The sequence below is a fragment of the Hirundo rustica genome, chromosome 12 (genome assembly GCF_015227805.2).
Source record: "Hirundo rustica isolate bHirRus1 chromosome 12, bHirRus1.pri.v3, whole genome shotgun sequence".
Taxonomy (NCBI): Eukaryota; Metazoa; Chordata; class Aves; order Passeriformes; family Hirundinidae; genus Hirundo; species Hirundo rustica.
In genome coordinates, this window is record NC_053461.1 from 3,679,920 (window position 1) to 3,693,390 (window position 13,471).

The 13,471-nt window shown below is 55.8% G+C and overlaps 1 protein-coding gene across 3 annotated transcripts in view; it reads left to right on the top strand.

The window, feature by feature from the left end:
* The window catches only part of TEX264 (testis expressed 264, ER-phagy receptor), a 52,466-nt gene extending 39,050 nt beyond the window's left edge, over positions 1 to 13,416 (top strand). For all 3 annotated transcript variants that reach the window (XM_040076654.2, XM_040076652.2, XM_040076653.2), the window contains 2 exons: positions 5,659 to 5,830; positions 12,571 to 13,416. In XM_040076654.2, coding sequence (XP_039932588.1) covers positions 5,659 to 5,830; positions 12,571 to 12,884 — 486 coding nt within the window. In that variant the 3' untranslated portion in view covers positions 12,885 to 13,416. The remainder of the gene's footprint in view (positions 1 to 5,658; positions 5,831 to 12,570) is intronic.
* The last annotated feature ends 55 nt before the right edge of the window (positions 13,417 to 13,471 follow it).

Consider the following 13,471-nt stretch of genomic DNA (forward strand, 5'->3'; position numbering starts at 1 on the left):
CCACGCAGTTTTGTTGTTCCTTTAAAATCCTTGGGACTGAAGCGTCTGACCCCATCTTTGAGAATGGAGAGAATGGATGCCTCCAGCTGGAAGGAAGGTGTGAGGGAGTTGTGTTGTCTGGGCAGGCAGGAGTTGCTGGCATATGAGGACAGGGTTGGTGGGTCACCTGGGGGTCTCCCCACACCCTCCCAGGTGCCAGCTGTCTTGCTGGCACTACCAGAACAGCCCCGGCGCCGGTGGAAGAGGCAAGAGGAGGCTTGTGGCAGTGAGGCTGTGGTGGTGCCCTGGCTGGCTAGGGGGATGCTGGTGAGCCCCCCCAACAGGCAGCAATCCCCAGCGATGGTCACAAGCCCCCTGTGTGTTAGCTGGCTGGTGTTGCTCCAGTGTCAAAGCAGGACATGGATGGAACCAGCTCCATGTGCCCTTCTGCTTCCCTGCAACTGGCAGCAGCACATCCTGTCACAATAAGAGCAAGGGTGAGCAGCAGCTCCAGGCACACTGTGCCAAACTGATGTTGAGACAATCCCTGTTAACAACCCACAGCTTCTCCTTGAGTCTGGGCCCTCCTGGCCAGATTTGGGCCACATGTCCATTGGCCCCTCTGGGTAGTTGTTCTCTCGATTGGCACTGTGCAGAGAGCAGTCGATGCTTGGGCTGGACCCTGCACTGTTGGCTTTGCAAAAGGCTCTGGGCAGGTTCCAGTCTGTCCCAGATTTTCAGCAGTGCCCAGTGGCAGATCCCTGGAGGGTTCATCCCTGGCTGGTGACCAGGAGGGCAACTCAGTTTCCCCTAAGGGAGAAGAGGGTTTGCACTGCTGGGTGACCAGTTGCTTGCTCCCCGTGTTTTTTCCAGCCCTGGCTGGGGTTTAACAGGTGTGTTTTTCATGTGTTGGAGGCAGAAGGTGCTCTGGCAGGGATGGATGACAGGCACAAGCAATGGCTGTGTTCCTGTGGCACGCAGGTGGCTTGGAGCGTGAAGTGGACATCTCTGCAGTGGAGCCGGGAGCTGCTGGGCAGCATGAACAGCTCAGCCTCCAGCTCTGCTCCAGCAGAAAGCTTGGTGGTGGCATGAAGAACCTCTCCTCAACGGCTCCTACAGCATCAGTCCTGAGACGGACTCAGCGGGCTGGTGTGACTTAGCCATCACCTTGTAGACCATTCCAGGAGGTCACAGTAAAGAGTCATGGGTGACAGGGAGCTTGTGGGGTGAGGACAGCAGCTGCCTCCCCAGTGCCTTCCTGGAAACACTAGAAGTGTTCTGGGTTCAGCTGGAGACTGACTGCCAGCATGCCAGTGCATGGTGAGGATCCAGAGAGCATCCACAAGGCTTGTTTGTGGTCTCCTAACAAGATGAATTTTTACAGCAATGGGAGACAAAGCAGATCCAGTTGGTGACATTTGAATTCCTGAGCAGATGAACTGGACAGAGTGACAAAGACAGTCCCTGCAGTGCCCCAGCTCATTTTCTGCTACCCAGCAGGTGCTGAGGGCCATGGTGTGACATGAGCATCCCGCCACCTCCTTCCACCTTTGCACAATTCCACTGGGATTTTAATGACTGCAGGTCATGTTTCAGACACCTTGTCATGTCCTCTGTAACCCTAGGACTACTCTTGGACTCACCCAGGAGAGTGGGGGCACCTTCCTCCTGGGAGGCTGTGCCCAAGCCATATCGTGGGCAGACACTGTGACCCTATGGACAAGTAGGGGGAGGAAGATTTGTGCTGACAGATAGCTGGCACCTCCTGCTGCCGGGGAAGCTCTCCCAAAATGTTAGTCATTGCGTAATCCTGTTGTCCTTTCTGATGCATGAGGCATGGGGATGCTCCATTCCTAGTGGGATGAGAGTGACCTGGAGAAAATCCTACAGTCAGTACGTGGTGGTAGGCAATATGGAACCTGAGGTTAAAGATTGGGCAAGGTGCTGTTCCATCTGGGAAAGAGGAATGCAAGAGGCTTCCCTTACATAACGCCTTGCTCCTGAGAAGGTGGTGAGAAGCATCCCACCACCTTCCTCAGATGGGCTGAGAAGGAGTTGGCTTCACAGGAAGCAGTGGGTCTGACGTGGCAGGAGCATGCTGGAGCTGCTGTTCTGTCAGAACTGCACTTGTAGACTCTGGATTAGTGCGTGTGTGTAGATGGGCTGTGTGCAATGAATCCCCTGTTTCAGGTGCCCAGAGGGGGTCCTGAGTAGAAATGAGCCCTGAACGCTGCGCTGCTGCCTCCGTCTTTGCTGGCCGTAGGAAGGGAGAGCTCCTGGCAGAGGCTGAGGAGGGAGGTGGCACTGCACGACCTTGGAAAGGGACAAGTCCTCTTCCCTGCCCCACTTACTGGTCCCGTTGTCACAGCCAGCAGCCTGACACTGACAGTGTCCCACTGTTCACCTCTCGCTGAGCTCCTCCACCCGTGTGTTAGTGCATTGGATCTGACTGGAGGGCTCAGCTTTGCAAACTCCACGTTCCCCTTGCTGCTCCATCTGTTGGCTTGGTGGCACAGCCAACCAGGGGCTCCCTTCTCAATAGCAGTGCAACGCTGCCTGTTGAGTCGTTCTGTTGTTTTGCCATGTTGTTGAGCCTTTGCTAATTCGCTCTCTTCCCACACCTTTGCCTTTGGGCTCTGCTCTCCAGTCTCTCTGGGTTGTTTCTTTTCATTGCAGTGTTTCTCTCCACAGGAATAATCCCATACTCACTGTGTCACCCATACTCACTGTGTCACCAGCCTCTTTTGCACTTGGCTGCACTATTCTTGCCTGGCCTCTGCCTGCTTCCTAAGCTCCTTTGGAATGATCACAAGGCTGATCTCCCACCCCCTTTAGATGATCCCCTTATCCATTTCTGTTGTCATGGCTCCCCACCTCATTGCCTCTGCCCATTTTTCAGGTCTTTATGCAGCCTCATCCCTTTATCCCAGGCTGGACAGGACAGCATTCCCAGCTGCAACCTCCCTGCTGCTTCTTGGGGACATTGTCCTCTCCTGAGCCCCACTGCCAGTGCTGAGCTCTGCAGCAGCCCTGCCAGAGGCTGGGTTTCTCTGGGAAGAAGCGTGGAAGCAGAGGCCAGTTCACTAGCCTGGCTTCCAGCTTAATTTGTACAGACATAAATTAGCACCCCCAGGCACCCCCCTCCATTTCATTTTGGGAAAAACCCTGGATGAATTGGGAAGAAAGCAAGTGTTTTAGCTGTCCTTAATGAGACAGGCATGGGTATGGACAGTGAGTGTTCAGCCACTTCAGCGTGGTCTCACCAACCTGGTCCCCAGCCATGGGCTTCGGCTGCTGGACACCTGGGCTCTTCTGGCTTCAGGGACACAGAGCTGCTCCTGGCAGGGTGGAACATCCTTGTCTCTCTTATAGGACAGTCCTGAGTGTGAAGCAGCATTTGGTTCAAGAGCTAGTCCTGCTCTTCATTCAGGTGTGCATTTTTATTCCTTAAAAAACCAAGATTCCCACATTTTGTATGGGCAGAGGGGGTGCTGTTTGTGTTTTGGGGGTGACACTTCTATATCTGTGTAATTGGAAGTTGTGGCAGCCTAGTGTAGATTGTAGGGAGATGATATGCCCCAGATCCACTCTTTTGGAACCTTAGGAGGAGCTTTGGAAAGTCAGCTTGGGATGTCTTGAGGGCCAGACTGGAGCCCTGAGGATTCCAACTGGTTGGAGACCTCACAGGAAGTTAATGAAGGTCTCTTTGCTCTAACATCCTTTGAGTTGTGTTTCTCTGCATGAAGTGGTGGAGGGCCAGCTGGATTTATTCAAAAAGCCCCGCAAATCCTGGAGATACCCTGCAAATCTCTGGTGTGTGTTGCAGTAACCCAAAATAATGAGCTGAGCTGGAGGCTGGCGGGTGGGCTTGTGGCTGGTAGAGCAAGGGGCAGAGCGGCGGGTAGGGCTCTTGTCTGCCTTGTCGCTGAAAAAGCAGGAGTGATATGAGCCGCCTCTGCTCTGCTGCTAAAAACAACCCGGCTTGTTTTTATTTAATACAGTTTTGATCTGCAGGCCTCAGTGTTTCACCTGCCCGTGAGTGGGAACTCCAAATTCCAAGCGCCCTGGAAGCCAGGCTGCGTCCCTGCGTGTCCCTGCAGCACTGGGATAGGAAATGTGATTCCTCCTCGGCTGGAGGAGGGACTGCCGAAATTCAGGCTGGAGGGCATTGGGATGGGATAGGTGAAACTCCTGCTGGGGTCGTGTTTCTGCCACTGTGGTGTTTCTGGGTAAACTGGGCCTCTGCATTGCCAGATCCTGCAGGCTTTCCCAGGAAAATGGACCCAAAAACTGCTCATGTGGGATTTCTGGCTGTATTTCTTGTGCAGCATCCTGGCAGCATGGAGGTGGCTCTCCAGGTGGTCCAACTGCCAGCACCAGGGAGAGAGAGGGTCAGTGTTGGCTCATGTCTCTTGTGGATCCTGCCTGGTGCCAGCATTAGTCCAGGAAATAAATGATTCTTAAATCACATTGGTCCATCCCCAGGGCTGAAGGGAGTCAGGCTTTTGTAAGGTCGTGACTGATGTGTCCATAGAGCTCATTCCTGGTGTGGGACCACCTCTGGCTACAGAGAGCCCCAGAGAGATGGGGACCGATGTGCCACACCAGCAGGCCATGACCGAGGAGAATAGTTGAAGCAGGGAGGAAAATCACTGGGTCAGGGAAGAAGAAGAGGATAATCAGGGCAAGACAGAGGAAGAGAATATCTGGGGCAGGCAGGAGGAGGAGGAGGGTGATAATCAAGGTGGTTGCAGGGTTAAATAAAAACTGTCAGTGGTTTGAAAAGGAGAAAGAAAGAGAAAGAAAACCCACTGAAGAGACACTCTCCCTTCTCACCCGGCTTGTAATCAGCCGCCCCCTCTGCCAGCGAGCAGCTGGCGGGCGGGCGGGTGAGGAGGGGGTGGCAAGAGGGGTCCAGCTGCTCCTCGGCCCGGCCTCAGCACCCCGAGAGTCCCCCCAGCCCCAGCTCAGCATGGGCTGCCCGGCCCAGGGGACGTGCCCCTGTCACGCGTCCCTGGCAGGCTGGGGGTCTGAGGTCATGAGGAGCACTGCCAGGGGGAGGTGGAGGGAGGAAGAGGAGGAAGGGGACTTGTCTGAAATGCCAGGGATTCATCTCCCACTCCCCCTGCCCTTGCCATTCTGAAAGGAGCTGCTTGAGCTGTTGGCTCTGGATTATATTAATTAGCAGACAAGTGCCACGCCTGCTCGTGGGGCTGTGCTGCTCCTGGGGCTGTGCTGCTCGTGGGGCTGTGCTGTTTGTGGGGCTGTGCTGCTCCTGGGGCTGTGCTGTTTGTGGGGCTGTGCTGCTGGCAGGAACCAGAGATCTGGCAGGTCTGTGTGAAGCAGCTGCCTGGCTCCACAAAACCCCTCGCTCCAGCCCAGAATAAGCACATCAAAACCAAGGCTGAGCTGGGGGTCTTCCACATCTCTTTCTGGAGCCCAGCTGGCTGCTTACTTTCAGGGCCAAATCTGCCTGCCCTGGCACATGGGGCTGGTGCGGTAGGGAAAGCAGCGCCGTGGTTTTGGGATGGCACCCTCTGCTCCTCACTAGGCCTCCGTGCCTGTGGGCAAAGAGGAGCAGTCTGACCTGGCCAGGCTGGCAGATCAGTCTGGTGGGGGGCTGCTGGGGGGTGGGGGGCAAGGGCACATCCCTGCCCATGACTGCTTTGTGTCTTCCAGGAGAGGAAGCTGTGTGCCCACCCCCGGATCGAGATCTACAAGCAGGACCGCATCTACTTCGTGTGTCCCCTTGCCCGCCAAGGGGACTTCTATGTGCCTGAAATGAAAGAACTGGAGAGGAAGAGCAGGTCTGCTGCAGCTGTGGCCGAGGATGCCCAGACAGACATCACAGGTATCTGTGGCTTGTGCTCCACCTTCGATCGGCATCAGCCCTCACACAGGTGGGGTCCTGGTATCCCCAGTCCTGCTGCCTGAGCAGACAGAGAGGGACTGACCCGTGCCCACCTGGTACCCAACCACCGAGTCTCTTTCCCTCACCCCAGGCTGATCCCCAAGGATCTCAGATGACATCTCCTGAGATGCCGTGCCTCAGGGAGCACCTTGCAGTTTTGGGTTAAGCCACTGACCCACTGTTGTCAGGGCAGAGCTGTATCTCACAGCTTTTAGTTTCAGCTGGGCTTGTTTTTCTCTTTGTCATATACATCTTCCTTGATCTCATCTTCATCTGTTACATATTGGGATTGCAAAGAGCTTAAATACCAGGTTGCTCTAGCTGGTGGTGGAGTTGCCTGAGAGCATCTGCTCAGCAGGATTTGTTGGAGCCTGGATGTATTCATACAGGAAGGGATCACAATGGCTGTAGGCGCAGAACAGCAGTGCTATAGTAACCCAAAATGCTAGTTGCCTTCAGCAGCCCACATGCTCCCGTGCCTGTGAGATGTAGGAGCTGGCTATCCAAGCATTCCCAGGCACTGGACAGCACATCCGAGCCAGCTGCTGGCAGGGCAACCGCCTCCTCCTGCCCCACGGGCCTCCCACACTTGTGTAATGGGCATGAAAAAACCATGAGGGCTGTGCTCTCCTCCCGGGCAGTTGGGTCGTTTGCTTTAGAGCATCTTCAGGTTTGGGTCGCTTTAATTCTTAATCGCATAAAAGCAAGCCTGGGAATTGCTTTCTGGGAGCTCTGTCCATTTAGCGTTGCAATGAGCAGTCTAATCGGAGCTGTTTCCCAGCACTTCCAGGTCCTGTGTTTGCACGGTGCTCGCTTGGCTCTTCTCCTCTTTGTGTGCCTTGTGTTGGGGCGGCTGCCAGGGGCACAGCCCGGCTTGGCCAGAGGTGCCCCAAAGCCCGCTCGCTCTCACATCTTCCTGTGGTCACCCCTCGGGTTTGGAGAGGGATGGCAGGATCCACGGGAGCAAAAGCAGCTTGAGGGTGGTGCCTGCATGCACCCCTTCTCCCTCTGCACCCCACTCCCTTCTGCCATGCTCAGGGGGTGCATGATCCCACAGCACAGCCAGGGATGCTCAGAGTAGCCACTGCCCGGTGCCCTGGCTGTCTGGCGGCTTTCTCTGGGATGCCACTGCCCACAGTGGGGGAGTCCCCTGCCCTGCTGGAGGAAGGGCTGGGAAAGTCTTCCCAGTTTTAGAAGGCAAATGACATTGGACTTTCTCACTCTGAGCCAGGCTCCCCAGCAGCAGCTCTGGGCCAGCTCCTCCACTACCCCTCTCCTTCCAGGCAGAGCTTTTGTCAGTGCAGTCTAATGCAGTGCTGAGTCTGCACAAAACCAACTTAAAATAATAATAACTGTGAGGTTGGCCCTGCCTGCGAGACTAAAGAGTTGTGCTTGGATGTTGCACTGTAATTGTCACTGCTGGGCACAGTGGCAGAGCCACATCTGATGGGGTGTCACATCCTTGCTCTGGCTGAGGATGTGGCAAGCCTATGGGTGGCTGTGCAGCTCCTGCCTGAGGGCTTTGGTGGTCCCATGAAGATTACACCTTATGGAATGTGACTGGTCCTCCCTTCCCGACGTTTTATGTGCTGGGATCTGTGCAACCACCTCTGAGTTGGAGAAAGAGAAACCTCTTTTCTCATCCTTTTTATCCTTCTTCCCTGGGCATTCCCTCTAGAAGCAAGCTCCAGTCAGTCACAGCACCTTCGACAGGCATGATGGACAGGAGATCTTGATGATCCAGCAGATCCCAGGATGTGTGTGACAGTTTTAAGCTTTCCTCTGCCAGCTGGAGGGTGGGCATAGCAATGTCCCCATCTGCCTGTCAGCATGATCTCCACTCAACCCGAGTTACTTGTATTTGGGTTATTTCTTGATCCTTCTCAGCTTTGAGTGGGTGTTTCAAGTGGTCCTGCCCTGCTGGAGGGTCAGGCAGTGCTCCTGTGACAGTGGGGGCAGGCAGTGGTCCCTGGTGGTGGCTGTCAGCTCCTCTGGCTGTGCCTGAGATGCACAAATCCAGGTGTAAGGCTTTGATACCCAGTTGCCTCAAAGGATAAATGGAGGCTGGGAAGGTGCTGAGCCCCGTTTCTCTCCCAAAGGCAGCTGAGGATGTTCTGTGCACAGAAGTTTTGGGCTGTCTGTCCTTCTGGCAGCAGAAGAAGCCCCCTCTTTTCCCCTCCCGAAACACTGAGATAAGAGCATTGAGTGCAATTTCAGAGTGGATATTATGTTGAGTATCACTCTGTGTGAACTCACCGCTGGTCAGTCACAGCTCATGAAACTCCCCACCAGCAGCTGGATTATGCTTTCTTTGAATTAAAGACTTGAAAAGTTCCAAGTGGAAGGTGTTGCCATTTCTCCTCACCTGTCATTGTGGCTGGTGCCAGACGGCACCAAGCGACTTGAAAGTGTAAGAAAAGCTTGGATTTGTTTTCTCGAGCCTCCTGACCTTGGATCACATCTCTGCATTTAGGCTGTCATCTGCTGTCCTTGCTCCTGAGCTCACCCTGTGAGGTACTGGGTGCCTGTGGCTGTGAGCAAAGCCAGTGGTCACAAAGGCTGTGGGACATGGCCCAGGGCCTCTGCTTTCTGCTGCAGCTCTGCACAGAGCAGGGTGCTGGCAGCCCTGCTGAGGATGGACACACTCAACAAGGAAGGGGCCAGGGGCTGTGGCTGCCTCTGCAGCAATCCCATCCCTTCTTGGCCGCTGTCAGGGTCATCAGAAAGACAGGAAGTATTTTAGGAAGGCGGCTGATGGGTCTCCAGGGGGCCGGTGTCAATCACGATCAGTTGTTTTGTGCTTAATTGTTTTCTGGGGCTTTGGAATCAGCGCGGCGCTCAGCGTGTCCTCACTCCCGGCGCCATCCCAGCAGCGCGCTGCAGTGTGACCCCGCTGCTGCGCGTGGAAGGTGAAAGCAAACAAGGGCAGCCTCTCCACACGGGCTTGCTGGCATGAACACAGATGGTTCTCGAGCATGTGGCTCTGCCCAGAATCTCAGGAGCTCATTTTCCTGGAGCAGAGTCTGTCCCACAGCATTTGGGTACAACTGATGGCATCACGTGCTGAGCTCCAGTGCCACACCAGACTTTCCTGGTGTGTTCTGCCTCGTCCTGGCTTGCTTCCATCCTTCGAAGAGCCTTGCCTGTTCCTGATGCCTCTATATCCTGGGGAAGGCCCCAGCCCCTCTCCTGGTGCTTGTGTGTGAGCTTCAGCAGTCATGGAGGAGCTGTGCCCCCTGGCAGCACGCTGTATTTAGAGGTGATGAATATTTGATGGAATAAGGGGAAGGAAAAGGCCCGGGAGCACCAGGAGTGGAGCACTGCTCAGGCATCAGTGTGGCACAGGGGCAATGCAGGAGAGCCTGCCCTCATTTTGAATTTGGGAATGCCAGTACCTGGTATGGCACAGGGCTGAGCTGTCTGGGGAGCCAACTCCCCACCAGGCTCAAGGCAGTGTGGCAGCCAGACCCTGGCTGGTCTCTTGGAGTTGGCGGCTTGATACTCCTTCTTCATAGGTGGTCCTGGTTTTTGGGGGACTCCTCGACACCCTCTCCTAACACCCTATCCACTCCGGGCTGTGCCTCTGTTTCCCAGATGAAAACTCCTGGGTTCCACGTTCCTGCTGAGTGAGAGTGCCGTGGGATGTGTATGCTATCCCTGAGGAAGCAGGTCAAGGGTGAGGTTCAACAGGATGGCTGCTACCTCACGATGTGCCAGAGGGAAAAGCCATGCTGGATCAGGGTGTTGGACTGGTTCCTGGTGTGAGGACCAGCCTTGGGAAGGTGGATGCAAGGAATGGGCAGTGCCTCATGGGAGGACCAAACATGGTGTGTGGTGAAGGATGGACAAGTGGATGTAACAGCTGCTGGAAGTCTGTGCCTGTGAGATAAGAGCTGAATCCCTGCTTGTCCTCCCACAGGGCTTTGGTTGCCCTCCCAGAGCCCCTTGCACTGCCTTCCTGGCCTCCCTGTTAGGGCAGCTGGGTGTTCCTGCCACATCTCCCTGTCAGAAGTGACCCCACATGGTCCCTGGCAGCAGCAGCTCTGTTTCCCTGCCCACCCCAGACATTTATCCTGGCCAGGCTGAGTGGCCATACCAGAGCCAGCCTTTTCCTGTGTGGAGGAGAGCAAGGCTACTGAAATGGGCACATTTACCAGCTGAGACTGCTCAAACATGATGAGAAGTGACAGAGCAGTGACAAAGTGCCTGGCTGAATGGAAACAGGACTCGATTTATTGTCGCCCTTGGAGCGAGGGATAGGAAGGTGACTATGAGAGTGAGGAGAGCAGTGCTTTCCCACAGTGGTGGCTTGGAGCAGTGTGTAGGTCAGCTTCATCACCGTCTTCTTCTTACTGAGCTGCTGCTCCTCTCCTCAGGAGCTTCTTTGCTTTGTGTCATGGGGTTACATGACAGCTTCTGAGCCAAAACATTCCCTGGGGTGCCAGGAGAGGGGTGCTGAGCAGGAAGGACACTGCTTGGGGGTTGGTGTCACTCCTGTCCCCTCAGGTCTTAGAGGGACGCAAGATGACCACACATGACATGAGCTGTCATGAAGCCAGTGGTGAGAACAAGTCCATGTTAACTCAGGCCACCAATTTGACCAAATCAGATCATTTCTTCTTTTCAGATCGCCGCTAAAAACCTAATTTCTGTTCAAGGCTCAGGGTCTGCACACTCCCCTTCATCCCCTGCAAGTCCTATCTTCCCAGAGGCTCCCTGCTGACCCACTGCCCTGCCGAGGTCCTGTCAGGTGGGACAGCATCTCCTGCCTCTCTGCCGCCCACTCAGCGGTGCTGTCCCCTTCAGCGAGCGCCTTGCTGCAGCGTGCAGAACATCCTTTTTAACTTAGAGTAAATGTAGTTTCCGTGTCGAGGTGCTCCCTGATGCTGCAGCAAAGGCAGCGTTAGTGGGCAGTGGTTCTTTCCTCCTTTCTGTTTGAGGGGTCACCCGGCATTGCCTGGGGAGGGGCCGAGGGATCCCTTTGTGCCAGCTGCCAAAAGGCTTGCCAAGGTTAGAGGGTGGAGGCTCAGGTTCCTTTCCAGGATGAAGCCGATGTGCCATCCAGGTGGGATGAAGCAGTGGGTGCACTGTGTCTGTGGATCTTTTCTGGCTACCCCTCATCCTGCTGCCACTGCTCGGTCCTCTCGGAACAGCCGTCACTCAGCCGGCAGGACCGTGGGATGATGCTGCTCAGGAGGCAGAGGACTGCCATTTACAAGCAGTTCTGCTGGCAGCTGCCCAGGCCGGGAAGAAAAACAGCACAGAAAAAGGATTTAAGGATGTTTGGAAGGAAAGTTCCCTCCTTGGTGAGTCTCCTTCAGGAGATCGGTGGCTGCCACGCAGCTGGAGGAGAGCAAGTAGCCCAGCCCCTCCTGCCTGCAGGAGCTGTAGGAGGCTGGAAATGCCTGTGGACGCCCAAGGCAGCCCCACGCCAGCAGCTGAGGATGGAGCTGCTCCAGCAGGAGACAATGTGGAGAAGAGGGCTCTCCTCTCCTACCTAGGATGGTGATTTCTGCAGAGGGGCTCCCATCTGCCACTTTCCAGTCCTGTTGGTGGCAAGCCTCGGTCCTCCACGAGTGCTGCTGCTGTGTGGGGCTCCTCCTGGTTTCCCTCCTGGTGTGGGGCACGATCCTCAGCAGGGGCGTTCAGTCCAGCGTGGATGGAGGTGAGGTGCTGGGAAATGACAGAGCCTGGCACTCACTTCCCGCTGATACAAGGCAGACAGGGAGGAGATGGAGCAGGCAGGGCCATGGTGGAAGAGCCTGCCCAGTGTTTGCTGACGTATTGTAATTAACAATGTGGATCTGTGAGGTCATAATTAACCACGTGGATCTGTGATGTCATAATTAACAATGATTAATGTTTAACAGGAGGGGTTTGTCTCCTGGCTGGTTGCTCTGGCAACAGCACCGAGCTGCTGCTCTCAATCTGACACGTTCCTCTCCTTGTCGACTCCTTAACTGTATTGTCGATCAAGCTAATGAGGCAGGGATCTGGGGAAGGGCAGGTGGGCCAAGGGGTCCACCTGGGCAGTCAGGGGCAGCCCCTGGGGGCCTGGTCATGAGATGGGATGTGGCTGGCAGCCAGGTCGTGTGGAGAAGCACAGAATGAGCTGGGAAGGCTCCCCCTATCCTCTGCAGGGAGTGGGAGCAGGCTGTCAGGTGCTGAAGGCACCAGGATGCCCTGGCATGAGCCTGGCCATACGTACCTGCTTCTGACAGCAGAACATCTGAGGATTTGCACTTGTGCCGTCATCCCCTTGTGTGCTCAAACAATGCTCCATCTCCACATCACCCTCACAGCACAGTGTCCTTCCTGCTCTTTGTCTCATTCCTGGTTCAGTGCCAGAGATGGGCATGCATTCTGCCTAAGGGAGGGCTTGGCAGGTCCTTGGTGTGTGCGTGGGGTGCAGCTGTGGGGCCGGGGTGTGGCCAGGAGGTCAGGGTATGGCTGGAAGCCGGTGGTTGTGCTGACTTGGGGCTTCCTGATTTCAGGGAGCAGATTGAGCTCAGCCCATTCTTGTTCTGATCACATCTCAAAGGCGTAGGAGGTGACAAGAGGTCTCCACTGGTCATCACTGTGGCCAGTATCTCAGAGGCTTCGGGTGGCTTTGAAGGCTGTGGCACTCCATTGCCTCCTTCCCACAGCATTCACTCTTTCCCGTTCTCTCTCCGTGCCAGGGGTCGACACCATGAGTGAGACGAGCTCCATCAGCGTGGAGGCCACAACTGACAGCAGAGACACCTCGGTGGCCACCTCCATCCTGCTGCCCTTCCCAGCCAGCCGCGGCCGGGAGGAGGCGGACAACCGCAGCGAGCACAGCTACAGCGAGTCGGGAGCCAGCGGCTCCTCCTTCGAGGAGCTGGACCTGGAGGTTGCCGGGGACGGGGAGGGAGCCCCGGGCCTGCTGCCCGATGCAGGCTACCCGGGCAGCCAGGAGGTCGCAGACAAGTGGACCAAGGAGCCCATCGCTGCCGAGAGGGGAGAGGAGTAAAGAGACACCTGACTGCCTCGCCTCCCGCTGGAGTCTGAGTTACTGGGAACCAGTTGCCTTTCCCACCTCCTTCCTCTCCAGCCAAGAGATTTTGGTCGCTGATTCCCCCCAGGACCTGCTCTCCCTCTTTGCAGAAAGGGTGTTTGACCGTTTTTGGGGGCGCTGGGAGGTGGGGGGGATTTCTGTGGTGCTTGGTGGTGCACGGTTCGGTGCAAGCTGGGGGGACAGCGAAATGCTTTTGCCATTTGTGTGTGTCCAGGCACGTTGCAGATTCCTTGCAGGTGTCTGGGAGATGGTGGTGGGTGTCAGAGATGTCCCCCCCTCGTCTCTGCTGGTGCCCCTCTCGCCCACAGCTTCTCTCTGCCGCACCACCACGTTTTCTAGCACCAAAGAGCTGTGAGCTGGGCCAGTTGGGTTTGTTCCCCTCTTCTCTTCCCCTTGCTGAACAATGGAAACATCCTGTGTAAACGTGGTCCTCTTGGCACTGCCACGGGCGCTTTGGGGTCTGTAATAAAGTGGATGCTTTTCCTCACCGGTGGCTGCTGCGTTGCTGACTTGTCCTTCGGCCAGCTGCGCCCTCCTGCCCC